Raw genomic sequence first — 21,466 nt, 5'->3', positions numbered from 1 at the left:
GCTGAAGTTTCTGAATATTTGATTGCAACACGCACCACACAACAGCAACTTGAGAATCTTTCAGTGATTTTTATATTTAGCTCAGGTCTTCATGGTACGATGGAATGTAAAATAAATCAAAGTTTTTAACCCAAACAGACAAACAAAATTTGCAAATGTGTTGCAAGCGAATCATAGAACTAAAATATCGCCATATTTTTCTATGGGCTATAACTTTAAATGCGATAAAAAAACACTTTCTACGGGTTAACTATACACCTACCTGTTTGAAAATCCAAAACTTTCTCTGGGGAAATGGTTTTAAGTAGGCCACCTTGGCCTGTGTTTCTCATACATTTGGCCCTAAATCCGCCATTGCAATGTAAACAATTACAATGTGGCCAGTTACCCTGAATACATAATTTGTTTCCAACAAACCACAGAAAGCTAGCTGAGAACATTTGGGTGAAAAAATAAAACATAATGTAACACTTTTAATTTTGACACTTTTTAAAGCTGTGGCTCTATAAATTTCGGTAATAATTCGGAAACGTTAATTAAAATCAATATTAAAATCAATATGAAGTTGATATTGTTGGTTTGTAGCCTGACATGATTTGAAGGAACGCTGCAATACCATAACTAAATCAGTATTTGCTTTTATTTGTACTCCCAGCTTGTCGACAGTTTGGTGTTTTTTTCTTTTACAAAGTAGGAATAAGTAAATACAAAATGTAGCTACATAAAACTGAACAAATCTCAATTTTCCATTAAAGATTAAAGACATCAATGAAGTAAGTAACCCAGTAAGTTTTAAGGTTACTCCCTATAGTTTTATGATCGCACGTGCGCTGAGGACAAAAGCTCAAGTACCTTGCGTGCGCCTGAAGGAAAATGTCAGTGTTTTCGATATTTTATGATGTCAACGTGAGTACAAAAAAAGCAAAACTGACAGGAATTTTCTCACGTTTCCTTCAGTGAAATACGGTAAAATTTGGCAGACTGGTAGTAAATATTTTTCTTCAGTCACAGCTCTTTTTTTCAGGGAAATCTGTAAAACCAGTTTTTCACAGCGGTAAAAGACATAAATTTGCAAAAATCGAGAAAACCGCTCATGCAAACCCTACTTTTTTTGTGTTTGAGATTCATATCCCACAGGATGCGATGTGCTGTGAAAATTTTGGGAGATATCACAGAAGGAAATTCAAGAAAATCACAAAGAAAGCCATAAAAAAAGTAAAAAACACTTTCACAATGTAAGACTAAAACCCAAAATTTTAACAGAGATGATAGTAAAACACTAGTTAATCATTGCTTATTATATGTAGTAAGTTTGAGAGGACTTTGTGCAACAACGAATGCAAAAACGGCATTCAAGACATAAGACTTGTGCCGGCAATGCCATAAATGATTACCCTATGGAACCACCTTAAATTAGACAATTATGGCATGCTGGACGGATTGCTTTTCCAAGTTATGCAGATACTGTACGTAAGTTTAATACTTGTGCACAAATGTTTCTTTTCAAACAACTGAAATGCTCACTTATAACATGTTTAAGCCAAAAAAATTAACAGGTATTTTTTGTCAGTGTTAAATCCATAGTGTTTGGGGACCAGCTAATTTTGGCTAGTTGCTTAATTAAATTATACATTTTGAAATCATTTTTTCATTGAAATTCACTGTTCTGTGACCATTGTCAGAGAACAAAACAAGTTGGAAGTTTGCTGTTCGATTAAGGGTTGTATTAAATAGGATCAGTGTTCCAAGTCACTCAGATCATGGTGCATTAAAGGAGCCAATACAAATGTAAATCCATGACCAGGGTGGATTCAACAGTTAATTCTTTGATGCACCATGATCTGAGTGATCTTGGATCACTAAGATCTCCAGCAAGGCAAATAAGGTGCTTGGTTTAATTAAAAGATATTGCAGAGATATTTCAATGCTAAGAACTGCCTTGGTTAGGTCCCAACTGGGAAGTGGCTCTGTTCTTTGGTTACCTTTCACTGCCAGATTAAGAAGTTGGAAATAGTGCAATGCCACCCCATGAGGTTTATTCTAAAAAGCGAAGATGACTATGATACTCGTAACTCTAAGCATAATCTGCTTTCCCTGGAGCATAGACGATTTCTTTTTGACAGGTTATTTTTTTTGTAAAGTTTTGAATGGTTATACTAATATTATCTCTTCGTACAGTGTATGTTCAATTTTACTCTGATACTTCTAGGTACCCTTGAAACAAAAAGATAGACTTACTCTAAAGAAGAACTATGTTTGAACAAACACTTTTTTAATTTGTTTGAGCATAGTTCTTCAGAGTAAGTCTATCTGTTAATCATATTGTAGGCATGTGGAATTTGCTTCCATTTATACAATGTTGTTAGATCAGCGACTGGCATTTCAAGTTTTAAGCGTGATGTAAGGAGCTTCTTAATGAATACCAAGTGAACTGGTTAGCTTATAGAATGCATTTATTTTAATTTTTTTTCATATATTTATAATGTAGGTGGTCTGTCTGAGTATGGGGCATAATATGTCCCATACTTGAATGGTTGGATGTGCCGAAAATTTCTTTAGGTCCCAACAAAGTTAATTCTTTTGTAAAAGCAACCTGTTTAGGTTGTCAAAATGACAATGAGCTTTCTTGGTCGCCCATATATAGAGTCATTGAGTAAATGCTTCTCTGGAAGACTGCAGAAACTAAAACATTTAAAAGGCCTTGATAATCACATACATATACTAGAATCAATCTATTTTAAGGGTATTCTACCAAGCATTACCTACTCTAGTCCTCCTTGGGGGTCCTCCAACTCACTCTAGGCCCTTGAGGAGATTCACATTGGAGCAGCTAGATTTATTTTAAATATTAATTACACTACATGCAATGTTGACATTCTGGCAGAAGCAAAATGGAAAACTCCATCGCACATTTTTAAGAGGTGAATGGCATGCATAACCTATCAAGCACTTTACAATAGAGCACCTGATGGTATAAACTCTCTTTTTACAAAACACTAACAGCAATTCTTATCGTTCTTCATTCTCTGGAACAATCTGGCGATATCTTTAAAGAGTAAACGGACCTTGAGTCTTTCAAGGCTGCTTCAAAAACAAACCATAACATTCTTGATAGAATAACATTCAAGGAAATGCAGGGAACAAACAAAGACATTGTGAACTACTTATATGTAACAATTATTTGCAGAACGCAAAGTGAACATTGGTGAATATTCACCGAGACGAAGTCGGTGTGAATATTCATCAAAGTTCACTTAGCCTGAGGTTCATAATTGTTTTAGTATAATTTTCAGAGGTGAACATCAAGGACTACAAAATAAAGGACTAGAACATAAAAACACAGATGCAATTGTTCGTTTACATACACGTATGCGGCCATAGTTTTAATAATAACCTTACATGTACATCAATTGTGAATCAATTTACTCATCGAGTTCGGCAGTAAAACAAGCAAGCGAAACACTACAAAAAATAAGTTCATTCGGTACCTTTGTTTTATCGTTGTTGACTTCATTCACTATTGTCATCATCGTCTAAAAATAAGCACCTTTAGTTTGAAGGAAAATAAATTTCAGTCAGTTGATCTGACCTGTTGGTGATCAACATAACCACTGCGTTTATGATTCTTAAATGCCTTGAATGTGAGTTCTTGAAAAGATTTTTGGTCCAAGGGCAACGACAGTCATTTTGAAAATTATCCATCCTTTCAAATATCCTGGACTTGGAGTGATGTCTTTCGAATAAATAAAAATTTCATTCAGCAACTGTCCGCCATGTTTACGTGCCGAGATGGTAGAGGTGGTAAGCTTAGTAACCAAACTCAGAAATGCCATATTCACCGCCTAGTGCGGTGAATATATCGTCATAAGGCGAGTTTTTCGACCAATCAGAATGTCCAATTCATATATTCCTCTCTGGAAATTAAAGTTGTAGTAAAGTTTAATATAACAAATATATGGCGATATTTTACTTATTTTAGTGTTATAATTCACTTGCAACACATTGCCAAATTTTGCGTGTCTGTTTGATCTTGTTTCGGGCTCAAAACTAACCTTTAGTTATTTTTTTTTTGTTCAGTTGTACCATGAAGACCTGAGCTGAATATAAAAATCATTGAAAGATTCTCAAACAGCTGTTGTGTGGTACATGATGTGATCAAAATAATATTTAGAAAATTCAGCATAACCAGAAGCAGCTGTTGTGTGGTGCATGATGCGATCAGATGTTCAGAAAATTCATCATAACTGGAAGTACATTTTGAGCCCAATCAGGGCAAAATCACTTTTTGAAAACTTTTACCCAAGAAAGCTAGGGGTAGCAAATGGTCCATCAAAAACTCTGGGTCTCGCAAAATTTTCGCTGAATTTCACGGGTCTCGCAGTCTTTGCATTTTAGCAGTTATGTTCATCTCGCAGTTTATTTTTTCACAAAGCTGTGTCAGAGTCTTAATTTCTTTCACAAAGCTGTCTTGTAGTCTCGATTTTTGCAGGATTGAAAGTTTTAATAGTTACGCTACTTTCAAATTTCTGAGAAAAAAATTAATCCTAAATAATTATTGTTCCACCTCTTCCAAGATATCAGCAATGTCCAGCTGGCCAAAAGACTAGAATCAAGGGAAATAAAACAAACCCAAACAGGCATGATAACCAATGTAAAAAGTCAAAATGTCTCTGGCTTGCAAAGATAATCTCTAGTTTCACCACCTTGCAAAGTCTTGCATTTACCATTCACCATCCCTGTATCAGAAGAAACTAACTTAGTCTGTTGTATTCTTACCAGGACCTATCTATGGGCTAAATATGCGTGAAATCAATTTTTCAACTTGTGCCACCAAAAGTCAATTTTGGTTGATTTTTATGGACAGTCACTCTCAATCTTTTTTATCCAAATGTCTCCTAAACTGGCCAAAGCCATCCTTGAGGGAGCATGGTCCTTGTGTACCTGTGACATCATCACATTTTGTACCAATTGTTTTGGATAACCAGTTGATAAACTGACTGCTTAAATGAGTATGATTGGATGAATTCATTGAACCCAAGATGCATAAAATAATCCTCTGGCAATCAAAGAAAAATTGGCCTACCCCCGGTATCATAGAGAATGGAAAATATCAACTTACATTGCCATCTTGGTGACAGTGTTTCCAATAGGAACAATTAAAGGTGACTGAAAAGTAAAAGAAAAACACCAAATAAAAATAGGGAAGAAGAAAACAAAATGACTAAAAGGGAAAAGAAGAAAAGCATGAAGTGGTTACAGCTTTTCCTAAGTCAAATGTTGTTGCCCAAATACCCGAACAAAAAACCAAGCTGACCTGAAAGTGACGGCAAATGTTAGCTTCCATCTTTAAATGGCACATTTAAGACAAGGGCAGAATTATTTATCTGGCATGGATAGGCACTCTTAGAGAAATTTCCAGTTGTCAATGGGTTAAAGTCAGTGTAGGTTAAGCATAACTTAAAACCTTCTATTCATGGTTATCACTCATTCTAATTCTCAGTATGATGCAGAACATGAGACTTCACAATCGGAATGTGAGAGTTATGAAGATGAAAATGAAACAGAGACAGATAAGGTTTGTATTGAAGCACAGACACATCTCGCCTCTTGATTTCTTGTTCTTCAATTTTACAAAACATAGTAACACCTACAAAACTATTGCACCAAGTGTAAAAGTTATAAAAAAAGTCATTACAATACACTTTTACTACGCACCAAAAGTACACTTCATGGCAATTGCATACTGCAATTGTATCTTTTGGATCTTTTTTGAGTGACTTAAGGTTTTAGTGATTTGTGCACTATTGAATGGTTTAGAAGCTTGTCCTCTGCTATGATTTTAAGGTATAAACCCATACCAGGAGGACACACCTGATTTTCATACACTTGACAACTACTACTACTATCTATAGTAGTTTACTAAAGCTGTGTTTGTCCAAATCCATTGTGCTCTTTAAAGAATATTACATGGTGTCAGAGGTAAAATATGAAACAGTAATTCAGCCACTGATCTACCAAAGATCTGAATAAAATGCAGACCTTATTCCAGAGCAGTCAACATTGGTGATCATAGTTCATGTCCCAAGATAAGTTGAATCCAATTGTGTCGAAGGGGAAAGAAAACACCAGAGAAATACAGCAATTGCAAGTTGATGACACAGAAAGCACCAAAGAAATACAACAATTACCAATTTAAGATGAAGAAAATACAACTGAAATTGCAACGCAGTTAGGCCTTCCACCTCCAGAACCTCTCAACTTAATTAGTGGAAACATCTCGGGCCAACTGGAAGACATTCAAATTAATTCACAATAATTAATAATGACACAGGTTTGGGCTGAAGTGTTGTTGTTTAATATGAAAATCACACCCTAGGTGGGAGGGAGAGGGTGCAAAATTACAACACAGCTGGTCTAATGAGACAGAGCACAAGCTAAGGAAATCTGAGACCCCGAAGGTCTGATCTAATAGATCAAGTAATACTAAACTTCTTTGATCCTAGATCAAAACAATACAACTATTTCATGTCAGTCAATAAAGACACACATTTGGGCTGAAATATTGTCGTTTAATAAGAAAATCACACCCCTAAATAGCCCAAACGTGGTAGAAAATTTATGAAAAAAATGAGAGGCCGAAAAAAGAACACTAAAAGTTTTGCGCAAAATTTTGGTGTCTTTAAATTGCATACAAAGGTATGCAGTGTTCACACTGTTCAGTGACATTCCCTTGGAAATAACCCTGCAGTCATGACGTCTGCAACCTGGGAGCGGGTCTCCAGTGGGAGCGCCAGGTATGTGCGGAAGGCATCCAATCACCAGTCACTGTAGCTTTATGAGGTGCTCTGGGATGCCAGACTGGAAGGCTAATGTAGTGCCACTGCATTGAAAGCTGTGAGGAGAGTAGTGAGCTGGATCAAGGCCAGTGATTAAAATGAGGTGTTTTAATGCTAAAGGTAGCAAAGGTAACAGGATGACGGCCAGAAGTAGTGGGAAGACAGAACAACAGTGCTTATGAGGAAGTGGGGACGAGCGTAAAGAATTGTAGAAGGGCAGACGTAAGGCAGAGAATAGAGCCGGGAATGCTGGGAAGCAGAATGATAAGGAGGCCTTCCTTGTGGTGGAGAGTTTTCATCCAACGTATGCAAAGAAGTACTCTGGGTAACATCTTGGCGATGGCATCTGGGGTCGAAGGAAGTGGCTGAGGAAGTGGCCGAGGCTACTGTCAAGTTCAATTTGTGGAGGAAAGAAAAGAAAGCGGTGCAGAATAACGCACAGATTGCGGAGTAAAGAGGAAGGTTGGTGTTCAGGTGATGCCGTATTTCCAGGAGGATAGAGGGTGTGACAGGATGTTTCTGGTGGATTGCAGTTCCTAAGAGATGTTTTGATCCGCACTTTTTGAAAGAAACGTCAAAGTTGTCAAGGGTGTCAACTGTACAACTGTTGTAGCAGTGAAGGAGTCTGATGACATTAAGAGGATTCAAAACGTACTGGTGTGATGAGGTCTTGCGAGTGAGATAACAGGTGTGAGAGTCCACGGCATATGGTGAAGCAGGTACAGGGGTGAAGTCATAAGTGCGCAGAAATTCAAACATAACTTCCATTGAGAATGCAAATTGTGGAGAGTGCCAGGGGCATAGGCTTGTGCTTGGACTTGAGAGATAGGGTTGGCGAGGTTGGCTGTGGTGATTGGGTCAGTGAACTGAGTTGGCGAGGGCTGACTGCCATCTATGAAGAAGAGAGAAGTTAGAAGACTTTTTAAAGTCAAAACATCTGGGAGGACACGTCACATGAGTGGTAGAGGTGTGTGCAGTCAGCTGCTTGAATTGGGTCTCGTAAAGGGAGAAAGGTGTCAGTTGTAACCTTGGTGATGTCCTAGAAGGTGACAATTGTGAGGGTCGATATAGAGTTGGCAGTATGCCTGGCTTAAGTCCTTCTTGAAGAGGTAGCATCCAGACCCTTTGTTCCAGTTAAGCTCTTGTGAGTGGCTACCCAAAGACCCTAATAGTAATATAAAATATACAACTGATTGAATAATAGGTTCCCCATGCTCATTCCTGTTTCTACAATGTAGCTTTGACTGTCTGCGAATATTTTTGCATTTCACAGGATGCTCATGCAAGAAAACGAAGAGCAAGTAAGTGATTTTACTAATTGAACTCACAGCTCCCAGCTCATAACTAAAGCTGTGTCTTGAGAACCCCACAAAACCTTTGCAATTATGGCATTAAATTTTTTATCGCAGTTTGAGTTGGCCATAACCTCATGTTTTCCCTTGTCACTTAAAATTAAATAAGGGCGATCACATATATCTGGTAGATTTTGGAGATTGCATTTAGGGAGATATCTACAATCAACAGATGGAGGACCAATACTCTAATAATAATAATAATAATAATAATAATAATAACAATAAGTAGTAATAATAATAGTAGTATTAGTATTAGTTGTAGTAACCATGATATCATGATTAGATACGGAAACATGTTTTACAGGTTTAACAGACATCAAATTATGTAAATATTATAGCATTTTGTAAAGCTTAGCTCTAGTTTTTATAACAATAACAATAATAATAATAATAATAATAATAATAATAATAATAATAATAACTTTATTACCGGTTAGAACAGTTGACATTCTGATCCAGGTAACCAGGTTCAATCCCTGGCAAGAGCCATTGCATGTGTTTTGTTTTGGGCAAGATGGCTTACTCATAATGCATCTCTGCCCAGGTGTATAAAGGGTACTAGGGAATGTAATGCTGGGAGGTGACCTCGCCATGTACTAGCATCCCATCCAAGGGGTGAAAGAAAGATACCTAGTGGCTATCATAAAAACCAGAGGTTAGTGGCAGCTTGATGGCTGATGCCACTACCAGGCTCGCATGAAGACTTGCTGTTAGCCTACAATCGATGTTGTTGAAAACTTGTGTAATAAGTTATACTCTAACCTTACACATTTATTCCCTCTCTAATTTGTGACTGCATTTTGTTTCCCTCAGGGCTCTTTTCAGGATTATCTGTAGTCAGCCATATTAGTGATTACCGCAGGAAACAAAGGCGGCTCAATAGTGGTAAGCTGTGATTGCTCAATGAGTCAGGTTGGTTGAAGTAAAACTATAAAAGAAATCCAGCAGCCTAAACTACAGTTTTTCACTGACTGTTTCTGTTTAGAGCAGGTTGAACTAGTGTATTTTCAAAGGGATGCTATGATTAGCATTATAACTTCAAAAAGAAATATAAATCTCTGAAGCCATATAATACATTAGGTTTTGGCCCGACTTTAAAATTTTCCTCCTCAGAAAATTCCCAAACTGCTAATTACGATCCACTTAACAGCATCATCTTGGTGTTCTAGGCACATTTCATGTAGTCATAACTGTAGCACTGTTTTCAAAAGAAATGCAGTACTTATAATCTCCTTGATAGTGTGCCTAAATCTATCATAGAGCTGATCAAATAAAGCTAAGCCAACAGCATTTTTGTGCCTATGGGTTCAGTTTACAGTGTATTTTTATAATTTCAGGAAACTGTGCCTCATGTGATGTTTCGTTTTCTTCTGTGTTGAAAAAGCGAGTAAGTAAGTTGAGTTGTTACCAACCATATTGGGTGATACCAGAAAATATCCAGAAAATAATTCTCTTATTCTCAGCTCGTGAGCAGGCAGAATTCAACTAATCCTGCAATCTGATTGGTTCGTGAAGTGGGCGGAATTTTCTCATCCGGACCGCCACAGCGGGCAGAATCTGTCGTGTCGATCTATTTTCGTGAACCAATTATTAGCGATAATCATCAATCTTTTGCCCCTTTCACACTTCCATTGCCAATTAATCAACGCAAGTTTATCTCTATTCACCTTTAACTGGCAAGGAAAGTCACTAAGTAAGTTCGATTGAGTTTTTTGAAGTTATGAGAGTTTTTTTGGCTGTTTGTAGCTCGGCGCTGTAAAGGCACGTAATCCTGTGTGTCTCTCTCTGCACAATTTTAAGCAAAAAGTGAGTCAATTTCAGTCGAGTTTACCTCTCTGTTCACTGCTGTATTTGAAAGAATTTCTGTGGAAAGGGTTCTTCCAGAAAACGTCCACACCCCCCTGATGGACGGGTTTCTGGAAATTCTCTTGGGAGGAGGAGTCAAAAGACTATAGAAATCCAGGCAGGAGTGGGGTTGAACCTAAAAAGAGTCTTCTTCGGGGATCATTTCCAACCAAATGTTACCCCAAACTTTTAGATGTGTGACTTGTGACATATGAGCACGCTCTGAATCTAAAAAAAGTTGAAATCTTTCAGTTATATCTTTCTTTCCTGATATACTTAGTTACCAACTCAGGTTCTTCCATAAACACGCAGAAAATGTGACAAAAAGACAAACATGAAGAAAGCTGTCGCAACGACTTGCTGCGAGTGTGTAACGCGTGGCACTATTTGTATTCTCATACCCAGGCTCTGCGTTCCAGTGAGCGTGACTGTTGACGGAAAGAGTTTCAAATTCAAGGCTCTTGATCGTTCTACGTACAGTCGTGTAAATCTGCAAGAGTAGAACGTTTTTCAAATGGTAAGCATGGCTACAGGCTCTTGGTCACAATACGTAACTCACTATTCTCCAAAACCTGCATAATAGGACAAGTGACAGTCGGAAATACGTCTGCGTTCACAGAGGCCACAAAAAGCCGCACAATTCTTAGTAATTACTTTGCTTAAATATTTAAATAAAACAGCTCTCCTATTGTTAGCAGAGATTCTTACGAACTTTTCAGGCTCTTTACATTTCAAAACAAACAAGAAATCTCTCGACTTTCCGCGATCGAAGTGCTTTAGCGAATATTAATAACAAGGCGTCAAATGTCATTTGCACGTAATTTGCATAAACTTTCAAGTTGTGTTTTTCACGGATAACTTCGGAGATGATTTTGCTTAACCGGGTTTGCTCAAACAATTGGCGATTGCTAGGTGTATCTGAACTACTAGGGAAATAAACTTAGCTAGACTGTTGTCAATGCAGAATTTCCTTGCTGTAGCACTTGGCAAAAACACTTGAAATTGAAATTTCGTCCATTAAAAGATTGCACAATCCGCACAATTCCACGCAGTCAATCGAAGTGTTTTTCCACACAAATTGCCTCTAGAATTCCGTGCAATTTTTTTTCCTGCGCCCTATTAGAAGGCCAACTTAGAGATAAGATATTTAATTTAAGTTAACAAAAGTCTTATCATTGTAAAATTGGAGACATATTTGGAGCTGTAAGAAGCAAGTCATCTGCTTTTAATAAGCTACAAGTCCAAAAAACGTGTTCGTAATAAGCTCGTTTTGTTGAGTTCAACAGAATAATTGTAAGCTTAATATTCACTAAAGCTTTAGAAATTACACAAAAGCATATTCTGGACATGGTTGTACATAGAATTCTACTGAATATAAATTAAATTGAAGGCTCATAATTTTTTTTTGGAAATCCAGGCTTGAGGCGGGGTCTTTTGCCTGGGAATTTCAGGCAGAAGATGGGGTCTAGTGCTTCAGGTAATCCGGGCAGGAGGAAGGGTTAAAAAACGTACCCTTCTGTCGGGGGTGTGTGGATTTTTTCTGGAATAACCCAGTACACTTTACAAATTTTGTTGCTTTCTGCTACTCAGTTTACGGTAGAAAAGTCTGATTTCAAGTGATTCGCAACGACTGACAGAGATTGTTTTAATTTGTAGTACAACTTCAAACTTTGCACAAAATTTCACACTGAAAAAACACATTTGGATATCTTAACTGGTGATCTAAATGCAACTTACGTAAAGTAGTTCAAAATAAATCTGTTCTTTGATACATCGTTCTTTGTCTAGTATCTGAGTTACTTGCTCGTTCGCTCGTTAGCATTGTTTCAAGTACGTATGGTTTGTGGATGGCATGTAAGCCAGTTCAATGACAAAGTTGCGTAAACAAACCCACTTGTAAGCCAATTTACCGCAGGAAAAAAAGATAAAGATATTATTGGGCGGCTTAGGTTCGGTCCGTATCGTGAAAAACTGTGACCTCGGGCATGAAAATCCTGCCCTCGGCCTGAGGCCCTAGGCAGCATTTCTGAGACCTCAGTCACAAATTTTCACTATATGTAACTCCCAGCCAACCAGTAGGTAAGGTAAAGGTAAATTCTGCATACGAAACAAGTGGCTCATCAGACCGGAGCTTATCCCGGTTTCAGTAGCATGAAGCGACTAGGAGTATTTCTACGCCCCCCTAGATGGGATGCTAGTCCATCGCAGGGTTACCCCAGCATTAAATTCACTGATAGCCATTTATACACCTGGGTGGAGAGAGGCACAGTGAGAGTAAAGTGTCTTGCCCAAAAACACAACACAATGTCCCAGGCCAGGGCTTGAACCTGGACTGGTCGCTCCAGAGTCGAGCATACTAACCATGAGGCCACCACGCCTCCCACAATAACATATATTTGGATGTGAATTCCGAAGTATCTTGTTTCTTTTGCATTGTTTTGCAAGCATAATGGTACTGCTTTGCATATAACAGAAGAAGATGCAAATCCTTTGTCTTTTTATCAGAAAGATTGCTGTGTGGTGTCGGTAAATTGAGAAAACATTGTAGCGAGGTCAGGCTAACATTAATTTAGTGTAAACTATTGAACCATTGAAGAGACTCGTCACATAATTTCAAGAGAGATTGACAATCAAAAAATGCGTGTTCAACAGAGTCATTTGCACCGCACATAACACATTTGACACATTTGATCATACTTCACTTTCACTTACATTTGACACAGTCAGTTATTCCAAATCGTTTAAGTTCGTTATTAGTAACTACTATTCTGTGCAACAACTTGAAATAGAATTGTCTTAACCTGTTATCCCAAGTGATTTTATAATTTTTTTGGATGCGGTTTACCCAATTGTCAGCAGCTTCAGGACAATTTTTCCGCCATGATTTAATCGTAGTAGGTTCTGTTTTGATTTCCCAACAAAAAGTTTATAAAAGTGCTTGCAGAAAGTTTTCTTTAAATTGAGAGTGATATCTTTAGATAGTTGGAAATCAAAGGTTTCGCAAATTGAGTTCAGATCCCCAAGGTCCATATGAACTGATGCGTAACTTTGCAGATATGCGCGAATAGCTGAGGTGATTTCGTAGTATTACAGAAAGTTAACTTTGATGTTATATTTATTGCTGAATTCTTGTGGTGAAAGATAATTACCTTGATTGTTCAGCAAGTCTTGCAAAAAAGAACATTTTTATCCCGCCAGGCCTTCCAAAAGACCGATTTGTTTTCTATATTTATATCTCTGTTGTTCCACAAATGAACTCACGTTTCAATGAGTCTTCGTAATTGCTACGAAGTTCTAGAAAGTAATCAAGGAGTTCTTGATAAAAGAGAGGAATTTCTCTGTCTGGTAGTTACAGTTTAGAACTGAGAAAAAGGAGTCCGCAATGTTTATCAAAGTAGTAATTAGGGATTGCCGTCCAGGTGTCATGAGTGTTATTTAAGAGTCTACTTATCCAACTGAGACGTAGCGCTTTTATAACAGTCCTGAAGCAGGGAAAGCTTAGCCCACCCTTAAATAAGAGATAGAACAGATCCTGCCGCGTGATCTTCTCTCTCTTATTCTTCCATACAAAAGCAACAGTTTACTTTGGGTTTATTGTATTGCTGTTTCTGGAACAGAAAGCATGGAGGCAGTATAGATCAGCTGAGACAAACCTGGAGATTTTGCTAGCATAGTTCTTCCAAAGAGCGTCAGGTCCCGCAACTGCCATATATTAAGCTTTGTTTCCATTTTCCTTATTTTGGTATAAAAATTATTGTTGTTGTTGGCAGCTGCATCATGGGAAAGGTAAGTTCCAAGGGATTTTATGGGAACTTTTGGACACTAGAATTTTAACGGCTCTATCTTATTTTTGCTCGAAGTACTAATCCACCAGGCTTTTGTTTTCTTTTTATTTAATTGCAAACCGGACAATACTCCAAATGAACTAACTATATTCATTGCATTTCTAAGTGATGTGGTATCTTCAAGAATCAGGGTTGTATCATCCGCAAACTGTGAGATCTTAGCATTCTGTCCACTTGGGAGTTCGATGGCCCGGCAAAGTTAGTTTTGGCGTATTTTGAGGGCTAGCATTTCAACCGCTAACACAAACAAAAGAGGACTCAGAGGACACCCTTGAGAGACTTTGAAGTAGTTAGTCACCCACATTCATCGTGCCACTTTAAACATTATTAGAAAGAATGGATATCCATTTTCTAATAATTATTTGGAACAAAGTTGAATACGTCAATACACTTGTGGATAAAATTCCATTCACTGGTGTTGATGGCCTTGCGAAAATCAATAAAAAGTATGATGCGTGGGAGTTTTTAGCCTCTGTATATTCCATAATATCATTTAAAAGACGAACATTGTGGCCAATGAGTCTACCCTTAATGAAGCCTGTTTGATCAGAGTGTATAATTGAAGATAGTATTGACTCAATTCTTTGGTCAATTGCTTTCGCCAAAATTTGTAATCAACGTTTAAGAGGGTTAGCAGTTGCCAATTGGACACCTCAATAAGGCAGGAGTTGTCTTTTGGTATCAAACAAATAATACCACGCCTTTGAGATATTGACAATTGTCCTGTGGTAAAAGCTTCATTATATGAATTAAGGAGATGTGTGCCAATTAGGCCAAAGAATGTTTCATAAATTTCTTTGGAAAAGCCATCCTCCCCAGAGGATTTGTTCTGAAAGGATGTTGGAACATTTTTTATCTCATCAAGTGTCAGATCAGATTCAAGAGACACTGATTCCTCAAAAGACAGTTTGGGAATGTCTAGGTTCTCAACAAAGGCGAAAAGGTTCTCTCTGAAATATGTGGAAAGAAGCCAGATGATTTTGTTTCTGGTAAATCGCTATTAAATAATTCTATTTCTTGGTTGATTTGTTTCATGTCTGAAATAATCTTGCCATTCTCAAGTTTTAATTGTGCAATAACCTTTTCATGTAACGGTGATTGGTTGAAGTGGTCATTTCCATGACATATTTCATTATCAAGGGCATCAAGTTTTCCCTGATTTGTTTACCTGTTTTTAAATTCCTTACGTTTAGCTTTTGAGTATGTTATGGTTTCAGAGCAAAACACCATCTTAATAAGTTCCCATAAACGTTGGTGGCTCTCAACTTTTCTCGTTAACATCCTGTGAAAAGCTGAGCATATTTTTCGTCTTCTAATAATTGGTTATTGACTTTCCATGTGCCTGGGCTGCAATGAAATGCATCATTGATTTCGACGCTCAAGTAAATGGCCTTGTGGTCTGGAGCAACTAAGGAGCAGATTTCAGCTGTTCTTATGTTTGGTTTTAAAGACTGTACAATGAGAAAAAAGTCAATTCTAGAGTTAACCTTCATAGATTTTGATTCATAAGTAAATGCCTTCTTTTTGGGCTGTAGGACTCGATAAACGTCAACAAGACCTAATTCCTGTAACTTGTTTATTGCCATTGTCGCCATCCACGTTTATCTGTTGAATGAAGAGTAGTGTTTCAGTCACCAGTGATTATAATTCTGAACGTGTTTGTTTTAGAGACAATATCTGTACAGGAATTCTGGGTAACAAAGTTTGTTGTTGGGAATCACATAGAACATAAACGGAAGCTAGAAAAAAATCTTTGTCACCTAGCTTGCTTTTTGCGATAACCAATCTACCATTTGAATCAATAGACAGATGGTCTAAAGAGAACAAAGAGTTTGGCCTCTGCAATATGCAAGTACCTTTGGATTGTTTTGTACCGTGTGAGAAAAGTATTTTTCCCACCCCATTCTGAAGACAATAGAAATCTGCTTTTTGATTCTTAAGATACAAAAAAAATGCCTTTCGCTTGACGTGATTACACAACCCCCTTACATTCAATGATAAGATTTTGATGAATTTCATAGTATTCTACCAAATAAAACCGAACACCTGTTCTTAAATGCACAATAGTTATGCTAACAAACAGCAACAAAGGCTTGAGCCAGAGAAAAAATAAGAAAAAAAATAGAAAACGAAAATACGAAGACAGACAAAAGTACTAGTAAAGTTTAGTAATATAAATGAGCTACGCTTAAGAGACTACTATCTCATAGGTAACCAAGATGAATGAAAGAATTACGAAACGAAGTTGCACAGTTCTTTAAAAAGTTTACAATACCGACACTGCACTAATTAAAAACAAGAAATTGACCACGCTGGGAGGTTTGAAAGTATTCCCAATTTCCAAAAGAAAGAAGAAATTCTACTTCCAAACTTTAGTTCTGCAAAGGAAGGGAAGCAAAGAGAAAAAATGCTAGCCTCCCTTCCTCCTCCCCGTTCGATCTCATTTCCCTCAAAAGATGCAAATTTGCACTTCGATGCGATATTTGTGGTATTTGAAACATCTCCGCAAAGCGGTTATTTAAAAATTTTTAAGATCTTCACTAAAGATCCTAGTGGGGGCTCCTTCAGGTGACGTTTTTACGAATATCTTACTGTCCAAGGACCAACAGCTAAGAAGTAAACCATGTCTCTGCATCTTGTTTGCTTGGCCCAAGACAAAGCGTCTGATACCTGTGAGGTTTACATTAATAAACATGCTATCTTTAAACTCTAGAATGGATACAGGGCATCTTGGAAATACACTTGACATTTTCACTGTCTTAAGCCTTCATGCTTTATAATTATAGTTTGGCTTTTATCTTTGTGGCTTGCAAACTTAAGGTTAATTGCAGTAATGCTGTTTCTTCTTTTAAGATGATGCGATATTTCTATATCATTTGATGAAATGTCGACATCTAACGCATTGGAGATTTTAAGGACCACCTCTTCCGTAGAGCTGTATGCTTTTGGGACACCATGGATTTCCAGGCTGTTTTTTCTAGTATATTGATCTAAGCTATCAAGGTTATCCCATAAGTTGTATATTTCGCCGTCTTGTGTGTTAACTTTTGCCGTGCTGAGTTCCAGTTCCACAGTCTTGTTTCGTTCACACATTTTGGGCAACAATTCTTGTAAACCCTGCAGCTCGCCGTCTTTTGATTTCAAAGATGCTTTAAGTTCTTTTAATTCATCTCTGAGTTGAGCATTTTCATGTAAGATTCTTCCACTTGTGTCTTGGATGTTGTCTAGAATTCCCCTTATATCTTTGAGACTCATGTTAGTTCGGGGAAGGAATTGGAGCCAGTATCAGAGCTGTTAAATTAGCTGCTTATACAAATGTTTCTTTGATAAATAGATTAACAGTAACTTCTAATAATAAAAACATGAAAATTGAAGACAACACTCCCTCAAACACAGAACAGTAAAGATAGTCCTATACATAATTATTTTCATACCCCTGATCAATTGCCGAGTTTGCTCGTAGAGCACTTTGACTAGTCCCTTTCATAGAGACAATTAAATGGAGAAATTAACAAGCTGCTAAGGAGAAACAATACATTTCCACTCTTCAGTTGAACCCTGGCAAACGCAGTAGTGTACTTTGAAAACAGTAAATGACATTTCTTAAACCGAGCTAATATGGGGGTAGTTTCAAAAGATATGCAGTTACAATAGCGTTCTTTCTACTAAAAGGGAGTAGTTGCATCGCTAAAATACAACTGCTGTCCGCAGTCAAAAATGGGAGCGTGATATCACATGATACATAGAAAACCATGTGACTCTGGGAACCACAACAGAATTCTGCAGATTTACTAGTAAAATTCATGCAGTCTCATGTGGATAAATGTTTCCTCATCCCCAAGATGACTGTACCTTCATCCCAGTGTGGTTTTGCATCAGACCTCTCAAATAAATGGTTTGCTGCTATTTTAAAAGAAATAATTAAAAGCTTCCTTCATCTGGCGTGGCTTGGTATGGAAGATGACCCTCCTAACAAGGACAGATTTCCTTTATATAAACAGTCTTAAGGTGGCTCAAAACAGTTTCCTTCACTTAGATTTTGATGGGTCATTGTAACCACTCTTTATCACTTGATGCTACAATCATGGTGTCACAAAACTGCCCAATCATTGGTGAACAGGTTGTTATCATTTTCATTTTCAAGTCGCATCTTATCAGTCATGCTGATTAAAATTTGACAGTATAAAAATTTTTTCACCATGCCGTTTTTGAATTATAAGCCCCTAAAGCTATAATTAAGGGTGTTTTTAGCAGGTCGTACTGTTGCTATGGTAGCCTATTATGTCACGAAAATGATAACGTGTTCACCAATGATTGGGCAGTTTTTTGATACCATGATGGTAGCATCAAGTGATAAATAGTGGTTTTTACGACCTATCAAAATCTAAGTGCTGGAAACTGTTTTGAGCTACCTTAAGTTAGTGTATTAATTTTGTACTTTTGCAGCAATATTGTCGCCATTGTGGAGATAGCTTTTGCTCTCGCTGTTGCTGCAAGCATGTCAAGAGGTCGGTGTTCGGAGCCACAGGTAAGTAAAAAAATAGGCTGTCAAGGACTGCATGTGGCTGCCTTGGATATAAATCATTGCTGAACTCCTCGTTTTGATAGCAAATCAAAATGGCTTTCAAGCCAAGTCGTGATATAAAATCGGATCAAAAAGATTATGAGGAGTTTGTATGTTGCGTGACAGCACAAATTTTGCAACTATCATTCAATTACAAATGATCTTTAAGCTTATTTAGGTGTAACACTTGAGCTGTTTTGAATGCTACTTTAGACTGATAACGTAATGAGTTCCACCAAAAATGAATGTGTTATGTACATGTACATAGTACTTCAGAGTTAAAGCACGATCAATAATGAACTAAATTTCTATCGCATGAGTTGACAAAGTCCACATTTTATTTTACGTCTCCTGACCTTTAAACTTCAGTGACATCATTAGCAGCCAATGGGAAGGTTCCACGTCATCGTGACACCAGAGAGCCGGATTGCGAACATGTGCCCAACAAAATGGCTGACTTGATTTTTAATGACGACAAATTATGCATGCATGCCCAAATATGGTCAGGAAGGCAGTTGTTTTATAACTTTGCACTTCCCTACATTGCATAACAAAATCTTGTTATGACCAAATAAGGACATTGAGCAAGTCGAGGGCTATTCTGATATCGATGATTCTGTCCTTAAGACTTGAGTTATTACAAACATCTTCATTCCTTTATTGCACTAAAAAATCCTTAAATCAGAGGATCAAAATTACTCACGCAAGAGCAGGTCCCAAACTGAGCAAAATGGCAGATGGCCGTTGCTATAGCTTTGCCTGGATTAAACGATCTTGGAGGTTCTGTGACCCATATTTTTCTGTTGATGGATCATTTTCTCTACTGATTTTCTACGTTTAGCGAAAAAATGAAGAAAATCTATCGATTAGTAGTTTGAACTGTTCAGTAGTGTTAGATTATAACATCTGTTCGGGCTTCTCCTGTACATGTGACAGGGCTAAAAATACTAAGACTAAGTCTCAAATATGCGACAATTTATTGACCATTTAACAAATTGACGTCAGTTTTTCATGCGTCTGTCCTGTTATTGATCATGAATTTCGTCATAACATTGTAAAAGTAGCTGTGGATCCGCAGAAATTCATTGTCAGTAACAGAACAGACGTGTGAAAGACTGACGTCAATTTGGTTTTTACAATAACAAATTGTAAAATTGTCCGCTCTTTATTGTCACATCAACTTTGCATAAATTATAAATTCATGTGTCTGTCCACTCATTGACAAAAAAATCAGCCAATGAACACACAAGAATTCCTGCGGCTATTAGGAAAAATAGCCTCGATAATCATTTTCCGACAAGAGGAACTTTTTGGAGTGCAAACTTTGCACCCTTCAACCACCCGGTTTGAATAAAAAGATCAGAGTTCAACTCTAGGATTAGGATAAGATATGACTGACACTTCGAATTGCCATATGTTTTTTCACTATCTACAAGACGGTGATCTCCTACCTTAGTCATAGTTTTGTTCAAAACATTGATTATAATCGACACTATAATCGTTTGAAGGCTGGATCAAGGAAATTGTTACAAGGCTGGGAGTATGGTATACAATAACCTACAATACCAGACTGAGAGATTCAAACCCTACCCCACCCAGTCTGTCAGAAGTTTAATATGTTTGCCCGTATTTATGTTTGTGTGACTTGCTTACTTTGAAAATGTCCAGCAAGTTAAACGACTTCTCTTGTCAACAAATTCATTATGATAGCTGTTGTCACTGACATCTTTGATATGTTGTTTTTTTTTTTTTTTTATGAGCAGCACCAGCAGCCTATGAAGAGACAGTGCTGGTTTGTAAAAGCTGTTATGGCTACCTCATGAACAAAGCCGAAGAAGTGAATACAGACATTTGGTGAAGTTTGTCACATGGCATGTCCAGTTGTGTACGTGGGCAGATCTGCAATATCGAATGGACAATGAGTAGTGATCTTCGTATAATTTGAAATTATTTGAGACTTTTTAAATGGCAATATGTAGCGAAATTAAAAAGAACTATGTCACTTGTAACTTATTTGTGAATCTTCTGTTAGATATATCAGATCGGGGGCGTTAACCTCTTGTGGACGTACTGGGAAATATTGGCCTGAAGTTGTGGCAGTACAGACCGAGCGCATCGAAGTCCGTACAAAATCGACCAAGGGCCAATGTTCCCCAGTACAGCTCCAGCAAGCTAGGTTAGAAAGTAGTTTGTTATAGGGCACTCAAAACAAAAACAAAAATACACGGCTTATGACCTTTTCCAATGGAAACGGCCCGTAAGGCAAAATTCTGACTTAAAAAAGAAGCGAACAGAACGCTTGGATTTACCTCAAGACTACCTTGCCAAACAATATTTCTTATTAACCCCATGGCCTAGGGCGAGTGGGGTTCTTAATTTTCGTCGCCTTTTTCCAGCAGAAGTCGAGAGAAAATTTAAGAGCTGGTCTTTGAACTTTTGTGACAAACTGGTTGTCACTAACTGGTTGAACACTTATGACGAACTTGTTGTAAAGATGTTTTGAACAAGGATAGTGTTAGTTTTTAATTCATTGTATTTTTATTGTATTTTTATTGTTTTTACGTTGTATTGTTCACTGAAAAACCTATTTTTGGGAGTGTGCAATAAAGATTCAACTTCAACTTCAACTTCAAAGAGGCATATTGGCGGTGAAATGTGTTGGAGACTAACAAAATTACCCGTTGTGATAAGTTGGGTTTCACATTTATTTTTTTTGTTCGGTTTTTCAAGTGTTTTATTTAATTGAGCCAGACAGGAAGTTTACTTCGAAATACAGCAATGTTTCTCGTGACCGCACAAGCTCTCTGACTACAGTGTTCTTTTATTAAGGCTCCCTTCACTTCAATGCGAGATTTCGTGGTGGAACTTGGTCACGTCACTAATTTTGAGGTGTTCTTTCCATGGACGTCGATTACTTTTCGATAGAGTAAAAAATATAAAACAGAACAGTGTATCGTTTTTCTAAACCTTTGGAATGAAGTTAATGAACACTTACAGAAGAACATCGAGCATTACCTGAAG

The 21,466-nt window shown here is 37.4% G+C and overlaps 1 protein-coding gene across 2 annotated transcripts in view; it reads left to right on the top strand.

Annotated features, from left to right (window-relative positions):
* The window catches only part of LOC145479995 (protrudin-like), a 66,231-nt gene extending 45,159 nt beyond the window's left edge, over nt 1-21,072 (top strand). The window contains exons 9-14 of one of the 2 annotated variants that reach the window (XR_014048492.1): nt 5,501-5,575; nt 8,110-8,137; nt 9,005-9,076; nt 9,529-9,582; nt 18,328-18,409; nt 20,209-21,072. Coding sequence is in view for 1 of the 2 variants with exons in the window: in XM_081458482.1 (XP_081314608.1) it covers nt 5,501-5,575; nt 8,110-8,137; nt 9,005-9,076; nt 9,529-9,578; nt 18,328-18,409; nt 20,209-20,303 (402 nt within the window). In the remaining variant the exon portion in view is untranslated. The remainder of the gene's footprint in view (nt 1-5,500; nt 5,576-8,109; nt 8,138-9,004; nt 9,077-9,528; nt 9,583-18,327; nt 18,410-20,208) is intronic. The other variant, XM_081458482.1, reaches the window with a different exon arrangement.
* Nucleotides 21,073-21,466: the final 394 nt, after the last annotated feature.

This window comes from Orbicella franksi, chromosome 2 (genome assembly GCF_964199315.1).
Source record: "Orbicella franksi chromosome 2, jaOrbFran1.1, whole genome shotgun sequence".
NCBI lineage: Eukaryota > Metazoa > Cnidaria > Anthozoa > Scleractinia > Merulinidae > Orbicella > Orbicella franksi.
Note: the sequence above shows the minus strand (reverse complement) of the source record. Positions and strands in the feature narration are given on the sequence as shown.